This window comes from Sebastes umbrosus, chromosome 22 (genome assembly GCF_015220745.1).
Source record: "Sebastes umbrosus isolate fSebUmb1 chromosome 22, fSebUmb1.pri, whole genome shotgun sequence".
Taxonomy (NCBI): domain Eukaryota; kingdom Metazoa; phylum Chordata; class Actinopteri; order Perciformes; family Sebastidae; genus Sebastes; species Sebastes umbrosus.
This window is the reverse complement of record NC_051290.1, coordinates 14,816,635-14,842,749: the sequence shown is the minus strand read 5'-3', so window position 1 is coordinate 14,842,749 and position 26,115 is coordinate 14,816,635. Positions and strand designations below refer to the sequence as shown.

The following is a 26,115-nucleotide window of genomic DNA, read 5'->3' as shown; positions in this document are numbered from 1 at the left end:
CACATGATGTTCACCCAGGGTCAGATGCACCATTAAAACTGGTGTCTTGTTTACATTAAATGGAACCACTTTTTATGTGGATGTACAATCAGTGTTGATGGGAGGTCAAATTGAAGCGATACATTTCTCTCAGTGTGTGCTATATAGCGACAACGCAACAACCTCTGGTTCTGAAAAGTGAAGCCAATAAGGAAGTGTCTTAAACTCACATTTTTTCTAACAGCCAGCAGGAGGCGACTCCTCTGGTTGCAAAAAGAAGTCTGATTGTATAGAAGTCTATGAGAAAATGAGCCTACTTCTCTCTTGATTTATTACCTCAGTAAACATTGTAAACATGAGTTTATGGTCTCAATCACTAGTTTCAAGTCTTCTTCAATACAGCATGATGTTCATTTAGTAAATGATGGTCCCATTTAGAGTCAAATAGACCATAAAGCAGCGGATGCTTTAGGGCATGGCTACCTTGTGATTGACAGGTTGCGACCACAACGTTGTCCGGTATGGGTGTTGTCTGCGTTTTTAAAACTTTAGCCCCTTTCACAGTGTGTTTTAAGTTCATGGAAGTTAATTGTAACATTTTGGTAACCTAAAAAATTCGTATTCAGCGTTCCACCCTCTCGTATTACTTCTGGTTCCAAAAAACCAAGATGGCAACGGCCAAAATGCCGGACTCAAGGCTTCAAATCAGCGGTTAACAAATCAAGAGGTGACGTCACGATGACTACGTCCACTTCTTATATACAGTCTATGATATTGACCGAGAAATCGGGGTTGCAGAGCTGTGTCGGCAGTGCCTACATGTACCAGGACGTTTGCGCATGAGCCAAAACATAATGTCATCAATGACATCATTATCATTGTTTTAGGTTGGCGACATTCTGTAAACCCCTGAAGAAGCTACTACTTTTGTATCACTACCCGCAGCCATGAAGTACTTTTGTACAGTATATTATGAAGTATTGACTGATCCCAACACTGTGTGTAATTTACAGCACGATCGAACACTAACACTACTGTACAAGTGACAGCATGTGCACTGCCATCCTTTCTAGCAGTGTTAACAAGCCGGTCGTAAAATAATATAAAAACTCATATATCTGTAAATACAAATTGTGAAACTACAGTGAAGAAATAGACTTTTATGGTGTGCTGAAAAGATTAAGGCTCCACACAAAAACACTGTCCAAATTCCCCATTTGACATTTTGCTGCTGCCGGACACATTGTCACATCACACAAAGCTGTGGAAAGTGGCGTCTCCATTGTTTTTCGTGCATGCAGCCCCCAGAGTTTGCAGAGAAAAAACAAAAAAAAAAGACTTGTGGAATTTTTGATTAAACAAAAATTGAACTTTTTCTGGTTTGTTATGTCTGGCAGAAGCCGGGAACAATTCAATACCCGTATGACACCATCCCTGCTGTATAGCGTGGTGTTGACAGAGGGAAGATAGAGGGAAGAATAAAAGGAAGCCACACAGCAGCCAATATTGAGGACACAACAGAGTGCAGAGTTGTTTTAGAGTTTAGAGACCTCAGCCTTGGGTTACAGTAGAAGTTCCACACATGCAAGGTGACATAAGGACAGTACTTCATCTGTTTGCTGCAGTAGTCATGGCATTATGTGCATACCTGTGGTGGCTATGTGCTTACTTTTTCCTCCCTTTATTTTTATCTTATAAAGCACGCATCCACAACAACCACCACATGCTGCTGTAAACCAGAAACTATATTGAACGAAATGACGGCAAACACGGTTTCTTCACCAAATTCACTCTCCCCCCCGGTGGGAGACTGGGATAAGCCGGCAATAAACAATCGCCAGACACCCTGAACAATTCTCACTCTTAACAACTAAAGTCTGAATTGGAGTATCTCTCCTTTTAGTGTGAAGAAATCATCGCAGCTGCGTCTCCTCACGGTGTGAATCGAGCTTCCAGTTTGTAGAAATACAAATAGGGAAACCCTCCATTTCCCCTGGATATATAGCGTATCAAAACAAAGCTGTCAGCCTGCGTCTCCGCCGTCCCTTCCCTCCACAGCGGCTCATTTGTAGCTCCAGCATGAGGACATGCTCTGACGGCAGAGCGCCGCCATCTTCATTAGCTCCTCTCCCCTCTGCATTACATGTGAGTGCATGCATGCGGGGCCTCGGCGGACATCGTCGTTCCCGCCCACACCTGCTCGCCCCAAAGCACCCTGGGATACTGCATGAGCATGCACATTTGCATAACCCCATCCCAGATTCCATTAAAATAAAGCTAAAGGCGGCTCTCCAAGGCAGCGCCTCTTCGCATTTTAGCAACCCCTGAGGGCAGCTTCAATGATGGATCCATCCCTTATAGTCGAAAGGCTTCCACTGAGGTGGTTTTCTTGTATATCTTTAGGTTGTTTTATCATTATTCATGTCCAGTGTGTTCTCATATGTTACACTCTAGAGGCTACGAATATGAATATAGTATAAGGTTTGATTTAAAGCTAGGGCTGTCAAAGTAAACATGGTAATAACACGTTAACGCAAATTTTGTTTTAACATTTTAACCGTACCGGGCTCAGTTTTAAAGCTAGAGTGAAGCTAGAAAACCTAAGGAATCCATTGATACCAACCATGTCATACAAGCTTGTTGGGAAAGAGGCTAAATAACGCTCCAAACTTGTGCTAAATTTTGTCGAGGAAAAACTGGCGTGGCCATTTTCAAAGGAATCTCTTGACCTCTGACCTCAAGATATGTGAATGAAAATGGGTTCTATGGGTACCCACGAGTCTCCCCTTTACAGACATGCCCACTTTATGATAATCCCATGCAGTTTGAGGCAAGTCATAGTCAAGTCAGCACACTGACACACTGACAGCTGTTGTTGCCTGTTGGGCTGCAGTTTGCCATGAGCATATTTTTTATGCTAAATGCAGCACCTGTGAGGGTTTCTGGACAATATTTGTTTGTGTTTTGTGTTGTTAATTGATTTCCAATAATAAATATATACATACATTTGCATAAAGCAGCATATTTGCCCACCCCCATGTTGATAAGAGTATTAAATACTTGACAAATTTCCCTTTAAGGTACATTTTGAACAGATAAAAAATGTCTAATTAATTTGCGATTTTTTTTATTAACTATGGACAATCATGCGATTAATTGTGATTAAATATTTTAATTGATTGACAGTCCTAGTATATAGCATAAGGTGTCATTTAAAACATTTAGGCACTGTTTAATTAACATTTTAATACTGGACACACACTGCCAACGTCAAATATTTTTCCGGATAATCTATTTTGGCACAACTCATGTCTCTTCAGTGTGTGTCCTGTCACTTTCCGGTTTGAACATAGTGATGGATATGACACTAGACACCAAAAACCATGGATGCTGCACTTTGATCTGCGTCGATGCCACTTTTTGAATGCTAATTTACAGTCCTAGTGGTCAAGGAAACAAATCCGCTAAGTGGACAGTTGTGGGTTTGAAATTCCCCCAATAATCAGTGTCTCTGCATAGCCTCTGCACTAAATTGGAAGTCATTCTTGACTAAAGCATCAGCCAATGGACTAAAACAGCAAATGTAAATTCTCTCATCACCAAAATGAGCATTATAAATCCCAAACTGTGTCCATTCCCCACATCTTGCTGGCTGATATAACTGGTACAGAGTACACTGATGATGTCGCCAACGTTAGTGTCACATCCAGGTCTGTGGACGACACAGAAGACCGGCTTGGCCGTTGAGCAGTTTATTAACACACAAAAGAAGTTTCAGTCCTTGGACTTGTCACTCTCTGTGTTGGTGCCACTGGTCCCTGTCTGACTGGAAAGGCAAGTTGGTAATTGGTTCTTAAATGCTGCAGGTGGGTAACATTAACAACTGAGCTCCATCTGCCACTTGGCCTCGCTACCAACGCACAGGCACGCTGGATCCGTTTATAACCAACTACACAGCTACCAAGTCCTTTTTTACATGAACTGTCACACATTGAGAATCTTCAGAAAATGTCAGTTGATGAAAAAACGTATTGAATGAGTGGTTTCCATCAGTGCTTCTCTGAAGAAATTAATTTGCCGTCCATTGAATTAGAGTAGTGGCTCTGTAGTTATTATTTAGATAGTAATGTTTTGGGTTTATATCTTTATGTGGTAAATGTTCACAAGGAGATACTCTTATCGGTTGTATCATGTATCTGAACTCTAATATATTGAAATATGTTATTGGAAATCTGGTACATGGATGTAAAGCTTTATGTTTGATGTACCTTTGGCTTTAAATCATAGACTGTATGTAACTAAGAAGTGGACGTAGTCACCGTGACTTCACCCATTTGTTTGTGGACTGCCGATTTGAAGCCTCGATTTTGTCATTTTGGCTGTCGCCATCTTGGTTTTTTGCAACCAGAAGTGACACAAGAGGGTGGAGCTAAGTTAAGCTAAGCTGAAAGTACAACCGAATGCTAAATAAGACATTTTTACGCAAACCAAAATATTACAATTCTGTGAAAGGGTTAAAGTTCAAAGATGAAAACACGGACAACGCCCAGACCATACAACATGGTAGCAACCTGTCAATCACAAGGTAGCCTAAACCCTAAAGCATACTCTGCTTTATCGTCTAATTGACTCTAAATGGGTCCATAATTTACAAAATGAACATCATGCTGTATTGAAGAAGACTTAAAACATTTTTTTTGAGACCATAGACTTCTTTTTGCAACCAGAGGAGTCGCCCCCTGCTGGCTAATACAAAGAATGTAAGGCACTTCTGCATTGGCCTCTCGTTTCAGACCCGGAGGTTGCCCACTGCTTTATATACATGTTAATGGAAGATGCATTTTTAAAGTTTGACCTTCACTTACAGCTTGTAATATCATGTAGGATGGGCCACATGACACGAAAATAGAAATGAACTCATTAACAAAGATGTTCAGCCATCTATACACCGACTGTCAAAGAGTGACGAGTCACTAGTCGCAATTGCCACTTGGGGCAGTGCATTAGCAACATTAGCATATTAGCCGCTAAGCAGGTATTATGCAAATGTGTTACTTGGTGACATCACCACATTACGGAAGAAAAGGCGGGACTTCAAGCAAGGCGTTTCAGACAGTTCAGGAGCAGTGTTTCTCTGGCCGAGAGTAACTCCCTTTGATGTGGACTTTGGGTTTTGCAGACCTGTTACATGCACATAAAACTATATAACACTCTAAAGGAAAGAGAAAAACACAAAAACATAATAGGTCCTCTTTAAACAAACCACCCATTATTCAAACAAAAATTTGAAAGAATGCAGCTTTAAAGCAACTGTCTACAATTCCCTACTTTGGCACCTCCCAGAGGAAAGCAGTGCCATACTTGTCTACAAACAAAAACTTATGCCATTAGAACTACTTGTCAGATGCTAAACTCTAAAAAAAAAATCTACAAATCGTAGCTTTGAGGTTGCGATTTGATTTCTTCACCAAACAACTTGTTTGTCTTGCAGCGAGACAGTGAACCCCTGCCGGCTATTCCCCCTGTAAATCTCTGGATAAAAGCATCAGCTAATGCCTAAACTGTAAACAGAGCAATGTAAACATGTAAATTGTGCTTTATGGCGGCTCTCCACTCCACCCGGGAGGCCATTGTACTGTAAAACCAAGCTAAACAGCAATGCCTCTTGCTGTTGACATCATTCGGCTCCTTCTTAAATGACACACCACGGATTTGGAAGGCAAAGAAGTTTTATTGTTGCCACCCCTAGCATCCCTGACGCCTCGGATCTGTGAATCTCGCGGCACATTAAAAATTTATCCAGCAGGCTTTCTGTGTGGATAATAAAAAGATGAACACCAACACCCACATATATATACACAAACACTAAATCAGAGGCCCTGTTTCATCTCGGGTCTCCATTCCCACCCTGTTGTTCGCAACATAGCGAGGCTCTGCCGGTTTTCTCCAGTGCTTGTTGATGTTGTTTATGTTTTTAACCAATACACAAACTGTACACCGGGCTGTTAGAAGGTCAGGAAGTCACAAGCAGCTGCTGAGTGTGTTTATAGTCTTTATAATGAAGACGTTTTCCCTGTTGGAGTGTATGTGGATGGTTTTAATTTTGAAGGCAAGTGCTTTTGGCTAATAACATGTTTGTGTGGCCTCTGGCTGAACAGCTAAAGATGTAAATTACTTTTATTCCGATAATCATGTGAATGTTTTCACACTTCTTTTTTCTTTAGCTGACTTGTACGTGTTATCTATGCTTGCCTTGCGTATGTTCGCCATTTGTGTTATCATTTCCTATGTCTCTCTCTGTGTGTGTGTGTGTGTGTGTGTGTGTGTGTGTGTGAGCGAGTGGCGCTGATTACCCCACTGTCCACTGCTTGTCGGGGACCACTTTGTGACCGTTGCCGTGGGCGACCAGATGGCTAATTGAGCACTCTGTCATGTCACATCCCTTCACTGGGGACTGAGCCAATCAGCACAGGCCAGACTTCTCAACCGCCGCCCCCACAGACATCACAGTCCAATCTTAACAGAGTCCAGCTTTAGGGGCCCAGAGGGACTGTTTAGAAGGCTCACAGAGAGAGCCTTGTTACAACTGATACAGCATCAAGCCACTGGCTTATTTACATTCTCTCAACCTGAGTGGTTGGAAAATTGCGTGTACGTCTGTGCGTGTGTGTGTGTGTGTGTTAGACCCACTTCCCTGCAGTTTGCTGATTAAATTCTGTCAGATTCCATGTATTTATGGCGCTGCTATTGGCAGACACATTGTCCGTGTTAGATTCCAAGCTAGATTACAGATGTTGCTGCCTAATGTCACCCAGGCTTTATGTCACCCTGCCCCATGATTGGCTCTGCATCCTTGGCATCACGTCAAATATATATTGTGCTTGTTAGAAATGGTTACAGTGCATAAAATGCCTGTATCAGACTAGATGTGGTGGTGTTGATTTGATTGCCAGCTAGACTGATCATAGATTATGGTGCATTTTGTTGGGTGGTTTTCAATCTTTTTTTAAACCTTACATAACCATGTTGGGGGGGATAAAATATTTTTTGATATCAAAATAATTTTTTTTAAAAATGTAAAAATATTTTGAATGACTCTTAACTTTAAAGAAGTCTGATTGTATAGAAGTCTATGAGAAAATGAGCCTACTTCTCACTTGATTTATTACCTCCGTAAACATTGTAAACATGAGTTTATGGTCTCAATCACTAGTTTCAAGTCTTCTTCAATACAGCATGATGTTCATTTAGTAGATGATGGTCCCATTTAGAGTCAAATAGACCATAAAGCAGGGTATGCTTGAGGCCCTAATGTAGATATTTAATGTAGATTATTATTTGTTTATATTCTCATTATATTCTTCTTATTATTATTCTGTGTTATATCATTAAAAAAGAGTTCCAGAGCCTGGGAGCAGTGCAGCTGAATGTCCTAGCACCCATGGTTGCTGAGGCGTGAGGTGGGGATGGTCAGAAGACCAGCTGAGGATGCAAAAACAAACATTTTGACTAATACTTAAAATGTAAAGAGATAAATTAATAATAATTAAGAGTTTGGAAAATATAGTTTTCATTTCACTGTGAAAAATACGGATGGACTTATACTATATGTAATTTTATATCACAAAATCATAATTTTCTGTAAAATAAGTTGAGAATTAATAATACAGTATACAGTATATCCTCACAAAATGTCTGTTTTTGGCTAATCCAGTGAATTAAATATCTGACAAATCAGGGTACATGATATAATGAATGCAAAAATAAATCATTTAAACATACAATATGACCATAAAGCAGTTCGGGTCAGTGATTAATAACATGGCCCACAATGGCCTCACACAGAGATATTAAAGGGAAAGATAACACGGCATATACTAAAAGACAAATTTGTCATCTCACAGTATATATTGTCATATTGTCCACCCCTACTCCGTTGTATTAAATTTATAGAGCCATACTTAAGATTTGAACCTTTGCTGGGCTTTACTTTCAGGTCATCATCATTTAGTAATTATAATTAGGCTTTAAAAACATTTAATTAGGTTCTTATATGTGATATGACATCCATTTGATTTTTCAGAGTAATACATTAATGTATTCATAATATTTTACTGTAATTCAAAGACTATTAATGTGCATGTGGCCACAGTTAATTAGTCTGACAGACAGAACCCACACATGTTGAGAGTAAGCTGTCTTGTTGAATGAACTGATTGTTTTTCTCTTCTGAATGATACGCTGGCCCTGAGATGAGGTGGTGTCACTAAAGGGTGGAAATGTCGCTTCAATTAAAAGTGGTTTCAATTAAAGTTCTTTTTACCTTGCTTGATGAGAGAGCTGGAGGTAGCGAAGATAAAATCTGTAAGATATTGCCAAGGCTCTGGCAGAAAATTGAACCCCAGAATTGAAGCTAATTGAATTTGAGAACGATAAGGTTGAACGTGGGGAGCTCTTAAAGCTAGCAAGAAAGGATGAGAAGAGGGAGTTTAGAAGAAAAGGAGAAAAAAATGAGGGAGGAAGGCTTCTAATTTAAATGGCCAAAGATGAAGAGAAGGACGGAACATGAAACTAATTTCGAACAGATACAGTACACGGAGGTTTGTAACTTGAAAAACTCTCAGAACATCTTATCTTTTGCCTTTGAATGAGCACGTGACAAAGTCATGACTAAATAAACAGTAGTTTGTATAATCATGTTTTATGCTCTTTGTGGGAAAAATAGATAATACTGTGCGGCTTCATCGATGCCCACAGGGAAATGCTCTCCACATGGAGGTCAGAGCTCAGGTTCAAGAGCAACAATCATAAAGCTGGTCGGGATCCAGCGTGTTGCTTGAGGGCACTTCAACAGTGTGTGCCATCGTTGAGCCACGAATCCATGTTTTCTGGTTGAAGGATCTTTTTAGGGGATTTTACGTGAATAAGAGTGGGATATAAAGATAGAATTGCATCTGGGATTAGCGCTATCTTGATCGGGAAACATTCCAAATCCAAACTTGTTTTTGGCGACAATAATATGGGATAACAACGATGGTTGTCACGTGACGGGAGCTGGACATCTTGACAGATAATATCTAGATAATATCTGTTGTTGATGCAGAAACACAGGCATGGTGCACTGTGGGATTGCATACATGATTTAACGAATTTACTACCGTACAATAGCTGATGATTAGATATTCTCAGTGGGATCTTATCATGATGATATGAAGACAACATTTAGTTTCCCAAATGAATGATTTTTATATTTATATTATAAACAAACAAATGTGTTTTTATTTTTTGAGATTTTTATCTATGAATGCACAGGAGTGTAATACAGTTTTTTTTTGCATTTATAATAATTAATAATAATTGCAATTATTAATATTGTGATATTATGTTATAATAAAAAAAAATCAAGCAGTCTTAACTACAACATAGCCCCTCTGTTTTGTTATATTAAAGCTATATAATTAATGTAGTTATAGTCCTATACAATGGGCTACTTCTGGGTCTGAAAAGTGAAGCCAATGCAGAAGTGCCTTAAACTTGCATTCCTTCTAATAGCCAGCAGGGGGCGACTCCTCTGGTTGCAAAAAGAAGTCTGATTGTATAGAAGTCTATGAGAAAATGAGCCTACTTCTCACTTGATTTATTACCTCAGTAAACATTGTAAACATGAGTTTATGGTCTCAATCATTTAGAGTCAAATAGACCATAAAGCAGGGGATGCTTTAGGGCGTGGCTACCTTGTAATTGACAGGTCGCTACCACGGTGTCGTCCGTGTTTTCGTCTTACAACTTTAACCCTTTCACAGTGTGTTATAAGTTCATGAAAATAAATTATAACCTTTTTTTCGCCGAGAATTTCTTGTTCAGTGGCCAGTTGTATTTAGCTCCACCCTCTCGTGTCACTTCTGGTTGCAAAAAAACAAGATGGTGGCGGCCAAATACCAAGATAGGCAAAAATGCCGAGCTTGAGGTTTCAAACGGCACTCCACAAATGGTCCTATATTATAGCCTATCGTAGCTGTTTTGTAAACATTTTTCACGAGTAATAATAACAGCCCTGTTTTCAGTGGATAATCAAATGAGTTTTTAAATTTGTTAATTATAATTAAAAAATATGATAATTTTGTCAACCTATAAAGGACCACTTAACCCCTTAGTTTATCTGGAATTGTGAAAATGACAGTTTTCTTTGGACGCTATTCTCGGATTCACTGGGGGTCAAGTACAGCATGCATCAGAATGGTGCACTTCCACCGTTACAGTAATTGGGGAAAACCAATTCCTTGCTCATCTACTGTCTCCCCCCCTCATTGTAGATTTCCCCAGACTGGAGCAGTGGTCGGAGAGCACCTCCCTGTCTGACGTTTCCCTCTTCATGGATGGCTTCCTCTACATCTCCGCAGGCCCCGCCAAGACGACGCTGGACCGTCGCGGAAGAGATGGTGAGAAACCCCCGGCAAGGCCAATCAATCCATCAATCCATTTGTAAGCAATTTACACTGTGTGTTTGTCAGAGGTCCACTCCAGTTAAGCGCTGAGCGATCAATCAGTGTCAGTCTGTCAGTTGTCAAACTGCCAATCGTTTAATCCGTACACCAAACAGTCCAGTCAAAACGATCAATGAATCTGTCTTTCAAATGCGTTCCGCATCGGTCCTCTGGGAATAACTGTCAGACAGAAAGATGTTCTTAGACGACCCAGCGGGTGAATGCTCTGCGGAAGTACGGGGTAAACTAGGGCCAGGTTAAAGAAATTAACATAAAAATTAATAAACCGATCCAGTGCAAGTCCTTTCTGAATCCACCTGAGAGATGCTGCCTCCAAAAACTTCTCCTTATTTTGTCTTCCAAGGCAGTTTAAAACTTTTAATCAGGCTCCATTGCACACTCCAAACTCCTCCGCTGCTGCTGCACCTCCTGCTCTGCAATGGTCCCACATCTCCAAACAGCTGGAGCGTTTCTCGGGCCCATGGGTAATTAGGAGAAGGAGCCGGCTTTGGATGCCGCCCCTGGGGAAGGGGGGTTATTGGGAAGGGGCGGAATGGAGGAGAAAATGGGGGAAAGAATGTTTCCGGGTGGGGGTGACAGCTTGCGGCTACCTGCCACTTGAATGAGCTGAATCTCCTACGCCTATACGGGCAAGACATCCATCTCCATTTCCATCAACCTACACACGCTCCGCTCTCATTGGTGGTTGTACATGCTGGCTAATGAACAGGGCTGAGGTCTGGGAAATTGCCCCTTAGAGGAGATGGGGGGAAAATTCTCACCAGTGTCTATTGGAATTCTCATTATTTGTAGGGATGGAATTCATTTCCATTTCATTTGTTGAAGGATAATTCCAATGTATTGCCATTTGGGTCTTAATTTCATAGTTGAAATTCATCATTTCTGTTGGTTATGATACTAATGTACTCGTCAAAGTAATTGCTAAGATCTGGGAACATAGCGACCACGCTACAACGAAGTCTGATTGGTCAGATGATCAGACAGGATTCAAATAAAGCCTGTTTTAAAATAAGATTTCCAGATTATCTAAACCACTACATGGAGCTCAACCTGAAGGTGAGTGACATATTTTACTGTTCACCTTTGTTGTGTCTCTTCCATAAAATTGGCTTACCTTTCTTCAAAACCTTTAAACCGGTTTGGGTTTCTTGCCCATCTGACTTGTTTTTAGCAATGTTAAAAAAAAGAAACTGAATTGTCCTTTAAACCTGAATTTTCTTTATTTTTTCTTGGCCACTTTGGGGGCAGCAGAAACAATCCGTAAAAAAAGCAAGATTTACACATTATCACCTTATAAAGTTAACTTTCAAAGACACTTTTGCAGGTAATCTTATATTACAAAGATTGCTGAACCATTTTATCAAAATGGACAGGATGGCAATTATTTTGAAAAGGACACTGACACAGTCTGTCCTTCAACTCAATTGTTTTACATAATACATTTTCTACATTTTACAGGTAGATGTGTACAGTATATGGGCTATATGGCATTCTGCAATTTAAATCTGCAATGATATTTTTGGCCACTCGGGGCAGCAGGAACAAGCTTTAAGTCGTGTCAGTCCAATATTCACTGTCATTGTACCTCTGGTTTGGTGTCCACCTTTTGGAGAAATGTCCGGCTCTTTAGCTCCTGAATGCTCCATGTTCACCAGCTAAATACTAACTTCCTGTTTGGTGCTGAACAGGTAGCGGACAATAGGTTCATCAGAGCTTTTTTGCTGAAAACAGCCGTCTAGAAATAATGTTCATGAGAGCGGTGAGAGTGAACCAAAAATAGTGAACTTGTGGGCCTTAAAACCAAAACAATGAGCAAAAAAAAGATAAAAATGCTCTGTAGAGGTGAAGGGAACTGTAGAGTTAGGTGATAATTATCTGTGGATCCATCAGTTACATTACGAATAGTAATTTATCCATAGTTGATATTAAGATATTGCAACCCGGAATCACACCAAAGCATGTAAAGACCTGCTGTCCGCCAGAGGATAGCGTGTTTTGCCCATTTTTACATGTGTATGAAGGTGAAGTACCAGCAGGGGCAACAAAACCACTTAATTAAGTTTAGGAAAAAACGCCACGGTTGGGCTTCAAATAAGTACGTAATCTAAGTAAAATACGTACGGACACAACGTAAGTATTAAGTATGTAAAACTCGTCACAAACGTTACTTACAAAATAAAACGCTGGTCTCAAATACAAACAGGGTCCTGTGTTTGTTGGACCCTTCCACCTCCCCACCTGCCCGCCCACCATAAGCAGTCTTTTTCACTTTTTATTCCACATCACTAGCTCTGAGCATGGCATATTTACGCGGATGTGTTTTCATTGCAGTCAGTACAAACTATATGGCGTAAAAAATGACACGCCAAAAGCAAGAACGGCATGCCTTGCGCATAATCGTGTCATTCACACACCGTTTTGTGCGACCGGGCTGGATATTGATTAGAGCAGCTTTACGTTAGCATTAGTCTTTCCTGTGTGATTCCTAATGTTAAAGTACAAAGTTATTTGCTGTTTTTATTGCCCATTGGTATACGACGGTGTGTGGTTTGTTGTTCCACCAACAGCAGAGTGAGCTCCCACTTGAAATGGACTTAACACTACAGGTGTCCATTTTGTCGAGGCTCATTTTAGTCGCTGTTGTGCATTTTGTACCACTTTACAAACGCCGCGCCATCCCAAAGTCGTCTCCCTTCAGATAAGTGCTCGTAATATTTCGGCCGATAAACACCCCGTTATGTCATCTATTATGAAGAGCCGTACGAGTTTGGCTTTTGTGCTATTAATGGCGCTTTAACTGCAGCTGCAGCTGTTGAAAAATTCAGAGCGGTTGGGTTTAAAAGTCGACGCGCTCCAACTTCTTCAATCACGAGGAAGCGCTGTCAGGACTTTGCGAGCACGGAGGGATGAGATATTTTTGAATGTACTCCAGGATGCCTTTCGCTCCCTGGCTAATGGTTAGATGGTCTATAGATACACCCGAGTTCTTAATAATTCATAGGTTGTAGTCAGGGCTTAATAAAAGCACTCTACCACAGCATCTTAAACTTTTTTGTCTGGAGACAAACCCAATAGTCTTTCATGCTTCCACTGATGGGAGCTAAATTGAGAGTACGATATAAATTAATTTGGCAACCAATTTTGGTAATGGCCTTGACAGAGGTGGCACGGGGGATCATTGTGCCAGTCCACCATAATGAAATAAAACACTGTGCTACTTAGCGTTTGGCAAAACACAGTGTTCAGCCCAGACGCTGCTGGGAATATAGATTAGGATTCGAAAAACAATATTCCTTGTTGTTTTATTTGTGCGGAAATCAAGGTTGAACTGGTTTATTCTCCAGCTTGGCACCACTTTATTAGCCGTTCAGCTGCTCCGTATCAGGTTTGCGCAGTTGATTTTGGCGTAAATGAAGTCTCCCCACCTCCTAAACGGGTTGAGAAGTGACTCACGCTACTCTCACATTAAAGAGTGTGTACATGCTTTCGTGTGCATCTGCGTTTGTGTTTGCGCGCTCGCGAGAGTCTTGGGAGTGCGAAGAGAGACAGTAGGCAGTTACTGTCTGAAATGGTGAGTGGCAGCAGGGAAATGGCACCCCTAATTTCTGATTAGTTTTGTCTTTTCCTCATCAGCTGCGCTCCGTTTTTTTCGCCCGCAACAGTAACTCACAACTGCCAGAGAGTGAGAAGGAGGAGGAGGAGGTTGTGTGGAGAGAAGAACAAGAGAGAAGTAGAATTATGTTAACAGTTTTATTGAGCACACAAATCTGAGCCCATATGAACATTCAATTACTTGCATCTACAAAAGCTGGAGTTTTTGATGATAAACCAAATATTCCTTAATGGTTTATGCTAAAAAAAATTAGTTGATTTTAAATGCAGTCTCACATTCTGTTTTATATTTTTACGACAAGCACACAAAGCATGTTTAAACAATTAATCTAATATGCTTTTTGGAGTGCTCATATCACTGTGCCTCTGCTCGCCTAAATGAGTGACTAGTGCTGTTGCTTTAGGCCAGAAATACATGGCAGATAGTGTTTTTTTTTTCCTCTTTATCTTATGCCATATCTGTCCATTCCTCCCCGTAATGAAGTGGGCTGTAATTCTGGCACAGACGGATCGTTCAGATCCCCTCAGTTTCTCGATTTCCATTTCCAGCCCCCCTGACAAGCTGTCCAGCAGATGTCTTCATCACAGATATTTTAGTCCGATGGCGAGATAGGCAGAAGATTGGTAGGAAATGGGGAGGATAGAGAGGTGGGAGAGCGAGGGAGGGAGGGTGATTCAGTGGAAAAGGGGCACGCAAGCCTGCTTTTTTTTTTTTCGATGCATACTGAAATGGGTGTCTGTGCGATGTCGATAAAAAAAGTTTAGTGGGGGGACATTGCAGCAGAATAAAGCTGGAGACACAATCGAAACTTTTTGAGTAAATATGTTATTCTGTAACTTGGGCCGTTCAGTCAGTGAACAATAAGACTGTTTAATTGCCGCATTGATGACTTGATTAGTCTAATCAACCTGCGTACTTGGAGCATTTAGCGAATTTTACAAATTGCTGAAGCGAGAGAGGAGGTAAAGCAGAAAAAAAGGAGAGATTCCACATTTCCCTTCTGGAAAACGCTATGCAGGGAGTACTCACTCTTGGCGTACAAGCTAATTGGCCCAATTTAACTGGTGGAGGCACATACCACGGTTGGCTTCCGCTAGCATTGTCTCTGGCGGCTGGTTGCGGACTCCCGCGGAGAACGGCTGGGCCGCGGGGCCATTGCTGTGTGTGTGTGTGTGTGTGTGTGTGGGGGGAAACAGCTGGCAATGGACGCAGCTGCCTGATTGTAAATCAAGCACTATTGTTCCCCCCATTGCACGGGTGCTTGTGTAGGAGCTAGTGGTAACCCACCCGCTAAGGAAATGCTGAACCACAAACAAAGAAGGAAGAAGGATGCGTGCGATTCGGTTCTTTTTTTTTCACAAGTTTCCTGGTTGGAATATCTCGAAGGGATCCAAAGGCATTCACCCCATTCCCAACACAGCTGAATAATAGTTACATTCAGTTGAGTAAAACTCCCTGCAGCTATTCCACATCTACACTGCAGTCATTTTGGTACTGAAATGACAGCCACACCACTGGTAAGTGTTCTATCTTGGGTCGTATCGGTACAACTTCCTGCCTGGTTTGAGATATTCTTTTACTTTCAGACCAATTCCTGTCATCATAGCCTCTTCTGTCTTCGGCTCGGTCTACCAAATCCCTCATATTCATTCACAAATCAAACCCAAAAGAGATAGCTGTATCTGAAATTACATTTGTCAAACATTTGTAGTCTCTCTACACCTTTTGGCCCCTCTTTAATCCCTCTCCTTTCCCAACCTTCTGTGTCCTCAGCCTTATGTGGGCATCTGTTCTTGTGGGTGTGCTGGCCATTATTAGGATAACTCCTCAGAAACTGGTTGGTCGAGTAGCGAGCCCATTCATACATCCGCACTGACTGGACCCAGGGTCCCGTAGCAATTTGCTTCCTGGATTCACAGTGGGATTTTTTGTGTCTTTGTCCTTGGAGTTGAGAGGAAATTAAAAATGCCTTTTCTCCCCTTTACTCCAGTGTAGATGAAAGATTTTGTCCGACATAATTCAAGGAGACGGGATCCGGATGCCACGTGTGCTAACATGACAACGAAATCTATTAATATTTCTGATGTTTTAGGACAATCGAGTCAAAGCAATGTCTCCTGCGACCCCTTGTCGCTGGATGTCTACTGCTTGTGACTATAGTTCTATCAAAGAGGGATTTTCAAAAATCCTTGTTTTATTTCAATCATTTTAGAGTTAAAAAAAAGAGGTCGTTGTCCAGTATTTTACAAGAAAAAAGAGAAATGAAAAAAGCAACATCATTTTGTTGAGCAGAAATATGTTTTTTGTGCTTTCCTATCATGTTAAAGGAACAATGTGTAACATTTAAGGGGATCTATTGGCAAAAATGAAGTATCGTATATTAATAATTCTTTTTTTTTTTATGTATAATCACCCGAAAATAAGAATCGTTGTGGTTTTGTTACCTTGGAATGAGCCGTTTATATCTACATACTGAGCGGGTCCTCTTCATGGAGCCGACCTTCATGTTTCTACAGTAGCCCAGAACGGACAAACCAAACACTGGCACTAGATAGAGCCATTCATATTTTTGCTTTTTCGAATTACAGCCTCGCATCCCTGCGAGGCTGTAATTCCTCTTGGTAAAGAAAAATAAATTACTAGGTAAATAAACCAAAATATTGGACAAATTGAAAGTTGCTAGATTAAAAGTCAAGCAATCAAAAAAGTTCACAAAGATCCTCAACGTATGCTCGGAATTGCATGGTAATACATCCAACAGTTCCACCACAAATGTGAACCTGCTGGTGGCGCCAGAGGACAAGTCAGGGGATCATGAAAGTCATTAGGATTCATCCTCTTGGGGACATGAATGGCTGTACCAAAATTTGCGCCAATCCATTTTGTAGATGTTTGGATAAGTAAAAAGTTGACCTGCTTGTAGCGCTAGATGCAATGTCAAGAGATCATTAAAGGGATAGTTCAGGTGTTTTGAAGTGGGGTTGTATGAGGTATTTATCCATAGTCAGTGTATTACCTACAGTAGATGACGGTCGGCACGCCCCGGAGTTACCACACGGGAACAAAGCAATGTACTGCTGTTGACGGGGCCGGCAGCAAAACATATTTTTGCCACCTTAAAGTCCGTTTAAGTGTACGCCATATTTAAAATATTGTCACTGCTTTATCTTGCCATCAGATGTCTCTTTTCGATGGGAAACTGAACTGAAAGTAAAACCTATGCTCTCTTTAAAGCCAGCAAATTCTGACTGACTTTCAGTTTCAGTTCCCCGTTGGAAAATATTCTAAATATAGCGTACACTTGAACTGATATTGGTTGGCCTTTCTTTTAGGTGCCTGAAATATGTTTTCTGCCGGCCCCGTCCACAGCAGTACATTGCTTTGCTCCGTTGTCGGTACTCCTATCTGCTTCCCCAAACTTGGGGCGTGCTGAACGTCATCTACTCTAGATAGTACAGTAATTTTCACGCAATCTATCTGATAGTTGTTAAGTAAGATTAAACATTAAAGGAGCATACACTGTATATAAAACACACATAATTTAACATGGGAGAAATATGTTTTTTCTCCTTTCCTATCCCAATAATGATCTTGTGACCCTTCAGATTTATCGTGTGACCCAAGGTAGGGACTCAATACCCTAGACAATACCTGTTAGTATTTGCCAATCCATACATAACCTCTGCAACCACATGAACCATTGTAGAGCAAAAATGTCTAGAAAATCAATGACATTTAAAGTTTTCTACCAGCTTATTATTGCAATTGACTTCAGTTAGGAAATCAAGTGTGCCTCTTTAGAAGATGATTGTGCGAGGGTTTTTAGATGGTACAAATGAAACTACTCAGTTATTAAGGAAGGCGGAATTACACAAAAATATTGCACAAAATGATAACTTAACTATCCCCCGGTGGGAAATGATGGACATGACATTTCCTGCAAAACTCAGTCAATCCAGGGACACATTTGGAACGGAAGTGAAGTCCATTACAATCTTTTTTCCGTCACCAAGACAACAGTGCGTCCTGTCAGATAGATTGGATTGGTAATGATTTTAAATACCAGAGTCTCTCACACACACACACACACACACATGCAAAACCGCTACATGCACAGTTCGTTTCAGATAAAGATGATGATTCTTCAGCTGCTGGAATTATTATTTCTTTCCAAGCGAAGTGGGGTCAGAAGACGAGTATTTTTTAAATGCCACCGCGAGCAGCGAGATATTAGTCATTTTGCTGTTTTAAAGCTGTTTGTGTCCAGATTGTTTTTTCTTTTTTTTTTTGAGACAGAAAAGACAAAATCAGAAAGAGCCATACAGAGAGGCAGCGCAAGGGTGAATAGAGCGAAACTGACATCCTCCTTTCCTATGCTTATCACATCCTTTTTCTTTTAACAGCCAGTTGTAGACACTTCCTTTTTGACTATATCTGTTCCTTCAGAAACATCACACACAGTTGGCAGAGGAACGCGCAATTAGCATATTCATGAGATGAATACAGTGGAAACTTTGGAGTCGCAAGCGACAGGGGGTGCGATGGGGGGGGGGGGGGGGGGGGGGGGGGGGGGCTGTTTGTGTGTGTGTGTGTGTTTGTTGCGGAACACAAAAGCAGATGGCACGGTGACTTTGTAAAATCCAAAATTAGGTATGTTTTCATGAACTTCATGCTCATTGGCTATGTAAATCGCACAGTCAGACAGTCATGAAAGACAATGTGTTTTGCAGCTTTTCCACCGAGATCATGTTTGTTGATTGAAATCTGCTCGCTGCTTGGAGTCTCTCAACTCTTTTAATTCTGCGCGTTGCCCTCACATACAGTAAGCTAGACTTCTTTGTCCTCTAATGGACGGAAAAATGAAGGACTGTCTCCTCACGTGAGTCATCTGATTGGCGTCACAAATTTAAAACAGAGAAGACAAAAGACTTCAACTTCAACAGTGCCAAAACTTCTTTTGTTGATTTGGAAATGAAGGCCACAGTCTGCCAGTTGGACTTTTTACTAATTACAGTATGGATGTTCTTTTTTTTCTTGGATGTTGATGTTCGCTCGAAACCCTGGCCTTCAGGTGATCTTTTTACGTCTGGCTGGTTCGGCTTTGGATAAAAACAATTTGGCTTTTAGGTGCTCGTAAAAGAAAAGTAGAGGCCTATGACACCGTCACATCTCCACGCATCCATCCATGTGTGAAAGCGGAATGTCTTATCTCCGAACTTTTAAACGATTTCTCAGTAGTGCTTTCTTAGCGTGTAGAGAGTCATTAGCTGTGTTAAATGGGGTTGGAGTGGTGCTAATTGTTCACAAACCAATCACTAACATTGCAGGCTCTAATTAATTTCTGTTTTCTGACTCTGCAAACAATAGCCAATTTGTTAAATTTTATCAGTATGCAAATGCGTGGCTCTACAGTAGTAATCCAATAGAGGCCAGACATATTGGAGGATTCTGGGTGCAGAAGGAAAAAGAGCTATAAATTGTCTGAAGTTAGCATCAGATCAGTGACCTGATATTGCATATTTTTAAAGGAGATTGCTAATCTCCCTACATGTACTGAAACTTAAAGGGGGACCATGTAAAAATACATAAATCTATCTCTTAAAAGTTAAATTAATAAGCGAAACAATGCTCTTTTGCTCAATTCAGTACATTTAGCGGTTTTGCTGCTACAGCCCTACTTGGTCTGGTATGACCGGTAGCCTTTGTTGGATGATGTTAGCTAACTGTTTGCTAGCTTTAGGTAGATACTTAAGTGTAACTGCCATACTTAGCTAATTTGCTGTCTGTATGACTCTTCCCTATTTGTCCTTCCGTATGTTACTCTACATTTTTGTATGTCATAGAACATTTCAATGGCTTTATTACAACACACAAACAAACAATAAGAAGTAAACAGACTCTGCTTCAACAGGAAGCATGTTTGTTGGTTCCTCGTTGTGGTCCCTTTCCATTTGCCCTCATTTAGGTAGCCTACTAATGATGTCTTCAAAGTGACTTACCCAAGATAATCTTTAAGTTAAGTTACGTAGAATTGCTTTGATATTAAGAAGTTAAGATTTTAAAGGTGCAGTTTATAGGATCTGGCGGCATCTAGCGGTGAGGTTGCAGATTGCAACCAACATGGCGGCCGGCTACGTGAAGAGGACCCGCTCCGTACGTAGATATAAACGGCTCATTCTAAGTTAACGGAAACAAAATGATTCTTATTTTCAGGTGATTATACACAAAAAAAAACAGTCATTAATATTATATTCCATTTCTGGGAAGTGAGATCCAAAAACACAACTGCAATTACCGCTTATCGCCATAGGTGTCGCCAAAGAGAAGAAACAGAGATATTCGAGATTGAGGCTAAAGAACAAATTTAAGTTTAAGTTTAAGTTCAATTTAACGGTGAAATGTCATCACATGGACATACAGTATGTTTAAGTTAAGCAGAAAGTAGCATGACAATATGTTATGTTCTATAGTGTGCTGCCACAAAAAGTGTTATTTGTAGGATTAGTTGTAGTAGTTGAAGCGCGAAATACAATTTATATGGTCTATCTGTATTGTTTTGTGCTTACATGATTTTGTGTATGTTTCAGACATGGCACGTCGTTGGTGCACATTGGAGGGCGGCTTCCTCAGCTACTACGAGAGCGAGCGTAACCCGTCGGCCATCGGCAGGGTGGACGTCTCAGAGGTGGTCAGTCTGGCTGTTAGCAACACGGAGACAATGACTGGAGCTGGGTATGAACACACACACAAACACACTGTGTACATATTGTTGCTGTCTAGTGAAAACCTTATAACTCCAAAATCTGCTGTAAACTTTTGAGGCAAGATCCAAAATGCTTCCTTCGATTTTGAGTAGTCGTATTTTCTTCACCTAAACTTCAAAGGATTAAATGGTTTAAAATATGGATTTTCACAATTGAAGTTAAACCTTGAAATTCATCTAAATTGGACTTAATAAGGTTGTTAGAGTGTTAATTTCAAAGAGGACCTATTGTGCTTTTGTGCTTTTCCCCTTTCCTTTATTGTGTTATATAGTTTTTCATGCTTGTAAAAGTTCTGCAAAGTTACAAAGCCCAAAGTCCACGCCAAAGGGAGTTACTCTCCCCCACAGAAACACTGCTCCTGAACTGCCTGAAACACCTTGCTCGAAGTCCCGCCCTTTTCTTCTGTAACGTGGTGATGTCACAAAGTAACATATTTGCATAATTCCTTGCCTAGCGGCTAGTTTGGCACGCCCTCAGACAAAGCTAGTTAGAGCGGAGCTGGAGCGGAGTCCAAAGAGTTTGGTTCGGTTGGCCAATCGAAGCAGACTGGGTTTTTTTTGGGAGGTGGCTGTTGAAAATGAAAGCAAGTTTATGTTCTAGTAGAAACCCAAAATATCCGTATGCATCTGAAATAAGCACAATAGGTCCTCTTTAATATATAACATTTAATATTGATGTGAATCTAGTGCATTAAAGGATAATTTATTCATAATTCATATAGCAGTTCAGGCGGGCTTTCATTTACACTCAAAATTTGCTCTCACACAGACAAACACATACCCATATGCAGTCATTTGAAATGCCATTAAATCATAATTTATATGATTGTTCAACCTTCTTCTAGGACACCCTTGCCACACATACCCCTTTTTAAATTATTTATTTCCTTTTATTCGGCTGTATTGCAATTTACTGCGTATGTAACATGTAAACACAGCCTTCTGCACAGTTTCTCCCCACTTGTCATATGTCTCATTTGCATAATCTTAACTTGAGCATTATTCAATTTAACCGAACCTATCACGGCTTTATGGGTGCCATATTTCCTGTTTACTTTGGCGGAGATGCAGGCGAACGTCGCAAGCTTTTAACTGCCCTCCCCGCCGTTCACTTTACCGCGCCGCCTCCCCGCTCTCTCAGATTATTATGATTCAGTTAAAAAGTTCCTCGACAAAACAACAAACTTTTTTCTTTATGTCTTCTGGAAGTGTGACAGGCGCACTAAGAAGAAACAGATGTCTCGATCCTTTTCCCGCTCACCCTCCTCTCCAAGCTCCCATTGGGTCACACCGTGTGTGTGTTCATGTGTGTGTGCTTCCCGGGTCTGATAATGGTTTATGATTAAAGCATAAGCCAGGTCCTTAATGACAGCAGCAGATGTTATGAAGAGGAAACAATGCTTTTATTTGTTAATTTTATTTATACAGCCATTAGAAAACACATCTGGCCTGCTACAACTGTGACCTTTCTAATGAGCTGGACACAAACACACAGTCATGACAGGTTACAATGAGAATATATAGTGTTGCACGGAACGCCACAAAGCAACAGTGACACGCCACCATTTTCAGCTTAGCGCATATATCCCAGTTACAGGTCACGGCGTCGCCCCCAGAAAGGCTATTATTTCTCTGTCGCCAACACTCATAATGGCTGTGCGTTTCACTAGATTAAACTCTGCCTCCCTCCCTCTCACTTTCTGTAACTTCCAGCGTTCCCAGCATGCCTGCGCGCCGAGTCGAGCGAGCGGGGACGCTTCACCTCTTGACTGTCTTGCACGCTCATGAATATTAACGTATGCAGATGACACACTCCCACCAGCAGCCTATCGCCGCGCTACAGGAGGCCGTAGGTGTCGCTTCCATTAAGCGCAGCATTTGGGTAATTTCACCGTGGCAGAGGACACCGTGAATTATAGCGCGGCACCGACACACACGCGTCTGCTAAAGTCGTATGAATATTACAAACCCACTCCTAAGGAATTAATGCAAAGGGAGCATGTTGGCTGGTGATAAGTTGAGGTTTTTTTCTAGGGACTTTTTTTTTTTTTTGACTCATCCGTCCTGTTTCGACAAGAACATTTCTGAGTCAATCCTGACTTTCAAATTCCAACTGGAAACCTTGGAAACAACCCTTTTTTTCTCTTTTTCTATTTCACCATTTCACTCTCTTTTTTCTCACCGTCTTCTTCTCTCACACACCAACAAAAATAGCAGTATTTTAAAAAGACTGTTAGAAGGGCTTAGGTGCTAACTTTGCAAGCGAGACGGGTTAGATATATGAGGGCTGGGGAATTAAGACTTTCTCAGAGCACAGGAAAGCCTTAAGGAGGAAATAAAAGGCTACGGAAACACATATAGATACCTCTACGCTTGTTTAAACCACCGGTGAATCTTGTGCAGTAGATTCCTCCACGAGGAAAAGTGCGTGTAAGCTCTGTCAAACTTTACTCAACAACAGAAAGTACTTTTTTTCAATACGGCACACTCAAATTTTGCACATGAGCTCGTCTACTGTAATTTGACTTCACCTTAGTCAATATCAAATCAAGTGAGGTTGTATTTTGGATACGAGATCAATACTGTTCTTATCCACAATAATTGAACTGAAAGTCTGACTGCAAGTAAAACTTCTATAGAATAAGGCTGAAAATCTGTTTCCACAGCTGAACAGTAAGTTACGTTTCATTTAAATTGTATTGGCTATTTTATTAGTCTTGTTTTCAGCCTTATATTTTATAAATGGTCAATAATAAGGTGTTAGCGAAAAATCGTTTTAACTACACTAATTTCTTTAACACATGAATGCAACTTGCGATTTTTAGGTTCCAGTGGGCTCAGTTTTGAATAGAGTGAAGATACTGGTATCATATGAAACTAGATAACCTAAGGAATATATTGATACCAACCATGTCATACTAGCTAGTCGCAAAGGAGGCTAAATAACGCTCCAAACTTATACTACATTTTGGCGAGGAAAAACTGGCATGGCCATTTTTAAAGGGGTCCCTTGACCTCTGACCTCAAGATATGTGAATGAAAATGGGTTTTATGGGTACCCACGAGTCTCCCCTTTACAGACATGCCCACTTTATGATAATCACATGCAGTTTTGGGGCTAGTCATAGTCAAGTCAGCACACTGACACACTGACAGCTGTTGTTGCCTGTTGGGCTGCAGTTTGCCATGTAATAATTTGAGTATATTTGTTATGCGAAATGCAGTACCTGTGAGGGTTTCTGGACAATACTTGTCATTGTTTTGTGTTGTTTATTGATCTCCAATAATACATATATACATACATTTGCATAAAGCAAGCATATTTTCCCACTCCCATGTTGATAAGAGTATTAAATACTTGATGAATCTCCCTTTAAGGTACATTTTAATTAATGATTAATCACGATAGATATTTTAATGGATTGAAAGCCCTAGTCTTTTTTTCAATATTTGTCACTGTCATGGGAATTCATTAAGTGCACACATAGGATGGGAAAACCAGTATGCTTTCTCATGACAGAGTTACACTGTGAGTACAAATGCTCGGAACCAAAAAAAGATCATCACGAATACACCTCAAATATGCCAGTGTGGTTCGACATTACAGTATTAGGTAAGGGAGGAATCTGATCACTGTGTGTATTATGCAAACTTGACAGTAACCACGTTATTGTAGTGCACTATTTCCTGCGTAAAGTTGGATAAAATAAACAAAAAATAACAAGTACTTAAAAGATTTATAGCATCTCATACAAAAGATGTAATGTTCAGAGAGTTGAAACCATTTATAATTGCAGACACATGCAGTACAAAAATGTGTCCTGTGCGATGACGGCCGTGTGTTATCCCAAGCTCTTCTGTCACTCAGCACGCTATTGTTTCAACACCTTTCACTCTCTCTCTGTCTTTGTCTCTCTCTCTTCCCTCTCCCCAGCCACTCCCTCCCTCTGGGACCCTCATAATGCAGCGTTCATCTCTTACCCCTCCGTCTTCTCCTTCTGTCTTTACGATACCATTTGCCCGGCACGTCGACGCACCCCTCCGCCACTCCATCCCCTCGCTCTCCCTCTGGGACTTCCTCTAACAAGCGCCTGCACACCTGCCGGCGAAGAGAAGGAAGGGGTGGTGGGGAGGGTGGAGAAAGAAGAAGAGGGTGGGGGTGAAAACGTGAGGGCACACAAACACCCGCGTCTCGCTTGTTCCCCTGACACATGTACGAAGAGTTAGACTCGTTGCTGCCGTGACCCCCGTGACACGCCACCTTAAACACCCATCGCTGTATAGCATTTAGAGTCTCCCTCGCTGTAGCGTACCAGTGGAAACGAGGCCACCGCTTGGCAGTGTGTTCAAACCATTAAGATAGTGATACTCTGACCTCTGTACCTTCACGCTGAGAGAGAGAGAGAGAGAGAGAGAGGCAGACAGAGAGAGAGAAGGTGGAGGCAGAGACGACAGGAGGAGAAAGACCAACAAAGATTAATAGCTGCCTTTTTGCTTCCGACAGCAACGGTTTTGCCTGCGAGTGTGTCTGGATGAATGAGTGTGGGAGTGCATTCATGCTCCTTTTTTTTTTATTTTGAAGGATTATATAGTTGGTGTGTGTATATAACCTAATGCCCACATACATTTTTTTTTGTTCATAACCCAGGGGAGTGTGAATGCTCGTCACTGACTGACTGACTGTCACACAAAAGCACATTCATGACAGTTTCAAGGCAAACTGTGAATGTGATCTGAACTATGTTACATTAGAAGCCTGCTCTAAGCACTGCATCTCAATAAAAAAAATGTCAATGTCTCTTCACATAAATAGACTAGGAATATATAGAAATATGATTCAATAAGTGCTATACAATGTTAATATAAACAGAAATATAGAGAATTATATTATTAATCATCCTCTGTGTAAAATAAATAAATAAATATTTTCATTTTAAACAGAAAATTATATATGTGTGTATAGAGTATGTGTGTGTATATATACTAATCGCAAATGTATAGCACATTTTTTATCTGTTCTGTACCTTAAAGGGAGATTTATCAAGTATTAAATACTCTTATCACCATGAGAGTGGGAAAATATGCTGCTTTATGCAAATGTATGTATATATTTATTATTGGAGATCAATTATCAACACAAAACAATGACAGATATTGTCCAGAAACCCTCACAGGTACTGCATTTAGCATAAAAAAATATGCTCAAATCATAACATGGCAAACTGCAGCCCAACAGGCAACAACAGCTGTCAGTG

At 40.8% G+C, this 26,115-nt stretch overlaps 1 protein-coding gene across 2 annotated transcripts in view; it reads left to right on the top strand.

Moving 5' to 3' along the window:
• The window catches only part of zmp:0000000660 (arf-GAP with Rho-GAP domain, ANK repeat and PH domain-containing protein 2), a 140,685-nt gene that overhangs the window by 75,708 nt on the left and 38,862 nt on the right, over positions 1–26,115 (top strand). For both annotated transcript variants that reach the window (XM_037758753.1, XM_037758752.1), the window contains exons 15-16: positions 10,293–10,418; positions 20,685–20,829. In XM_037758753.1, the coding sequence (XP_037614681.1) occupies positions 10,293–10,418; positions 20,685–20,829 (271 nt within the window). The remainder of the gene's footprint in view (positions 1–10,292; positions 10,419–20,684; positions 20,830–26,115) is intronic.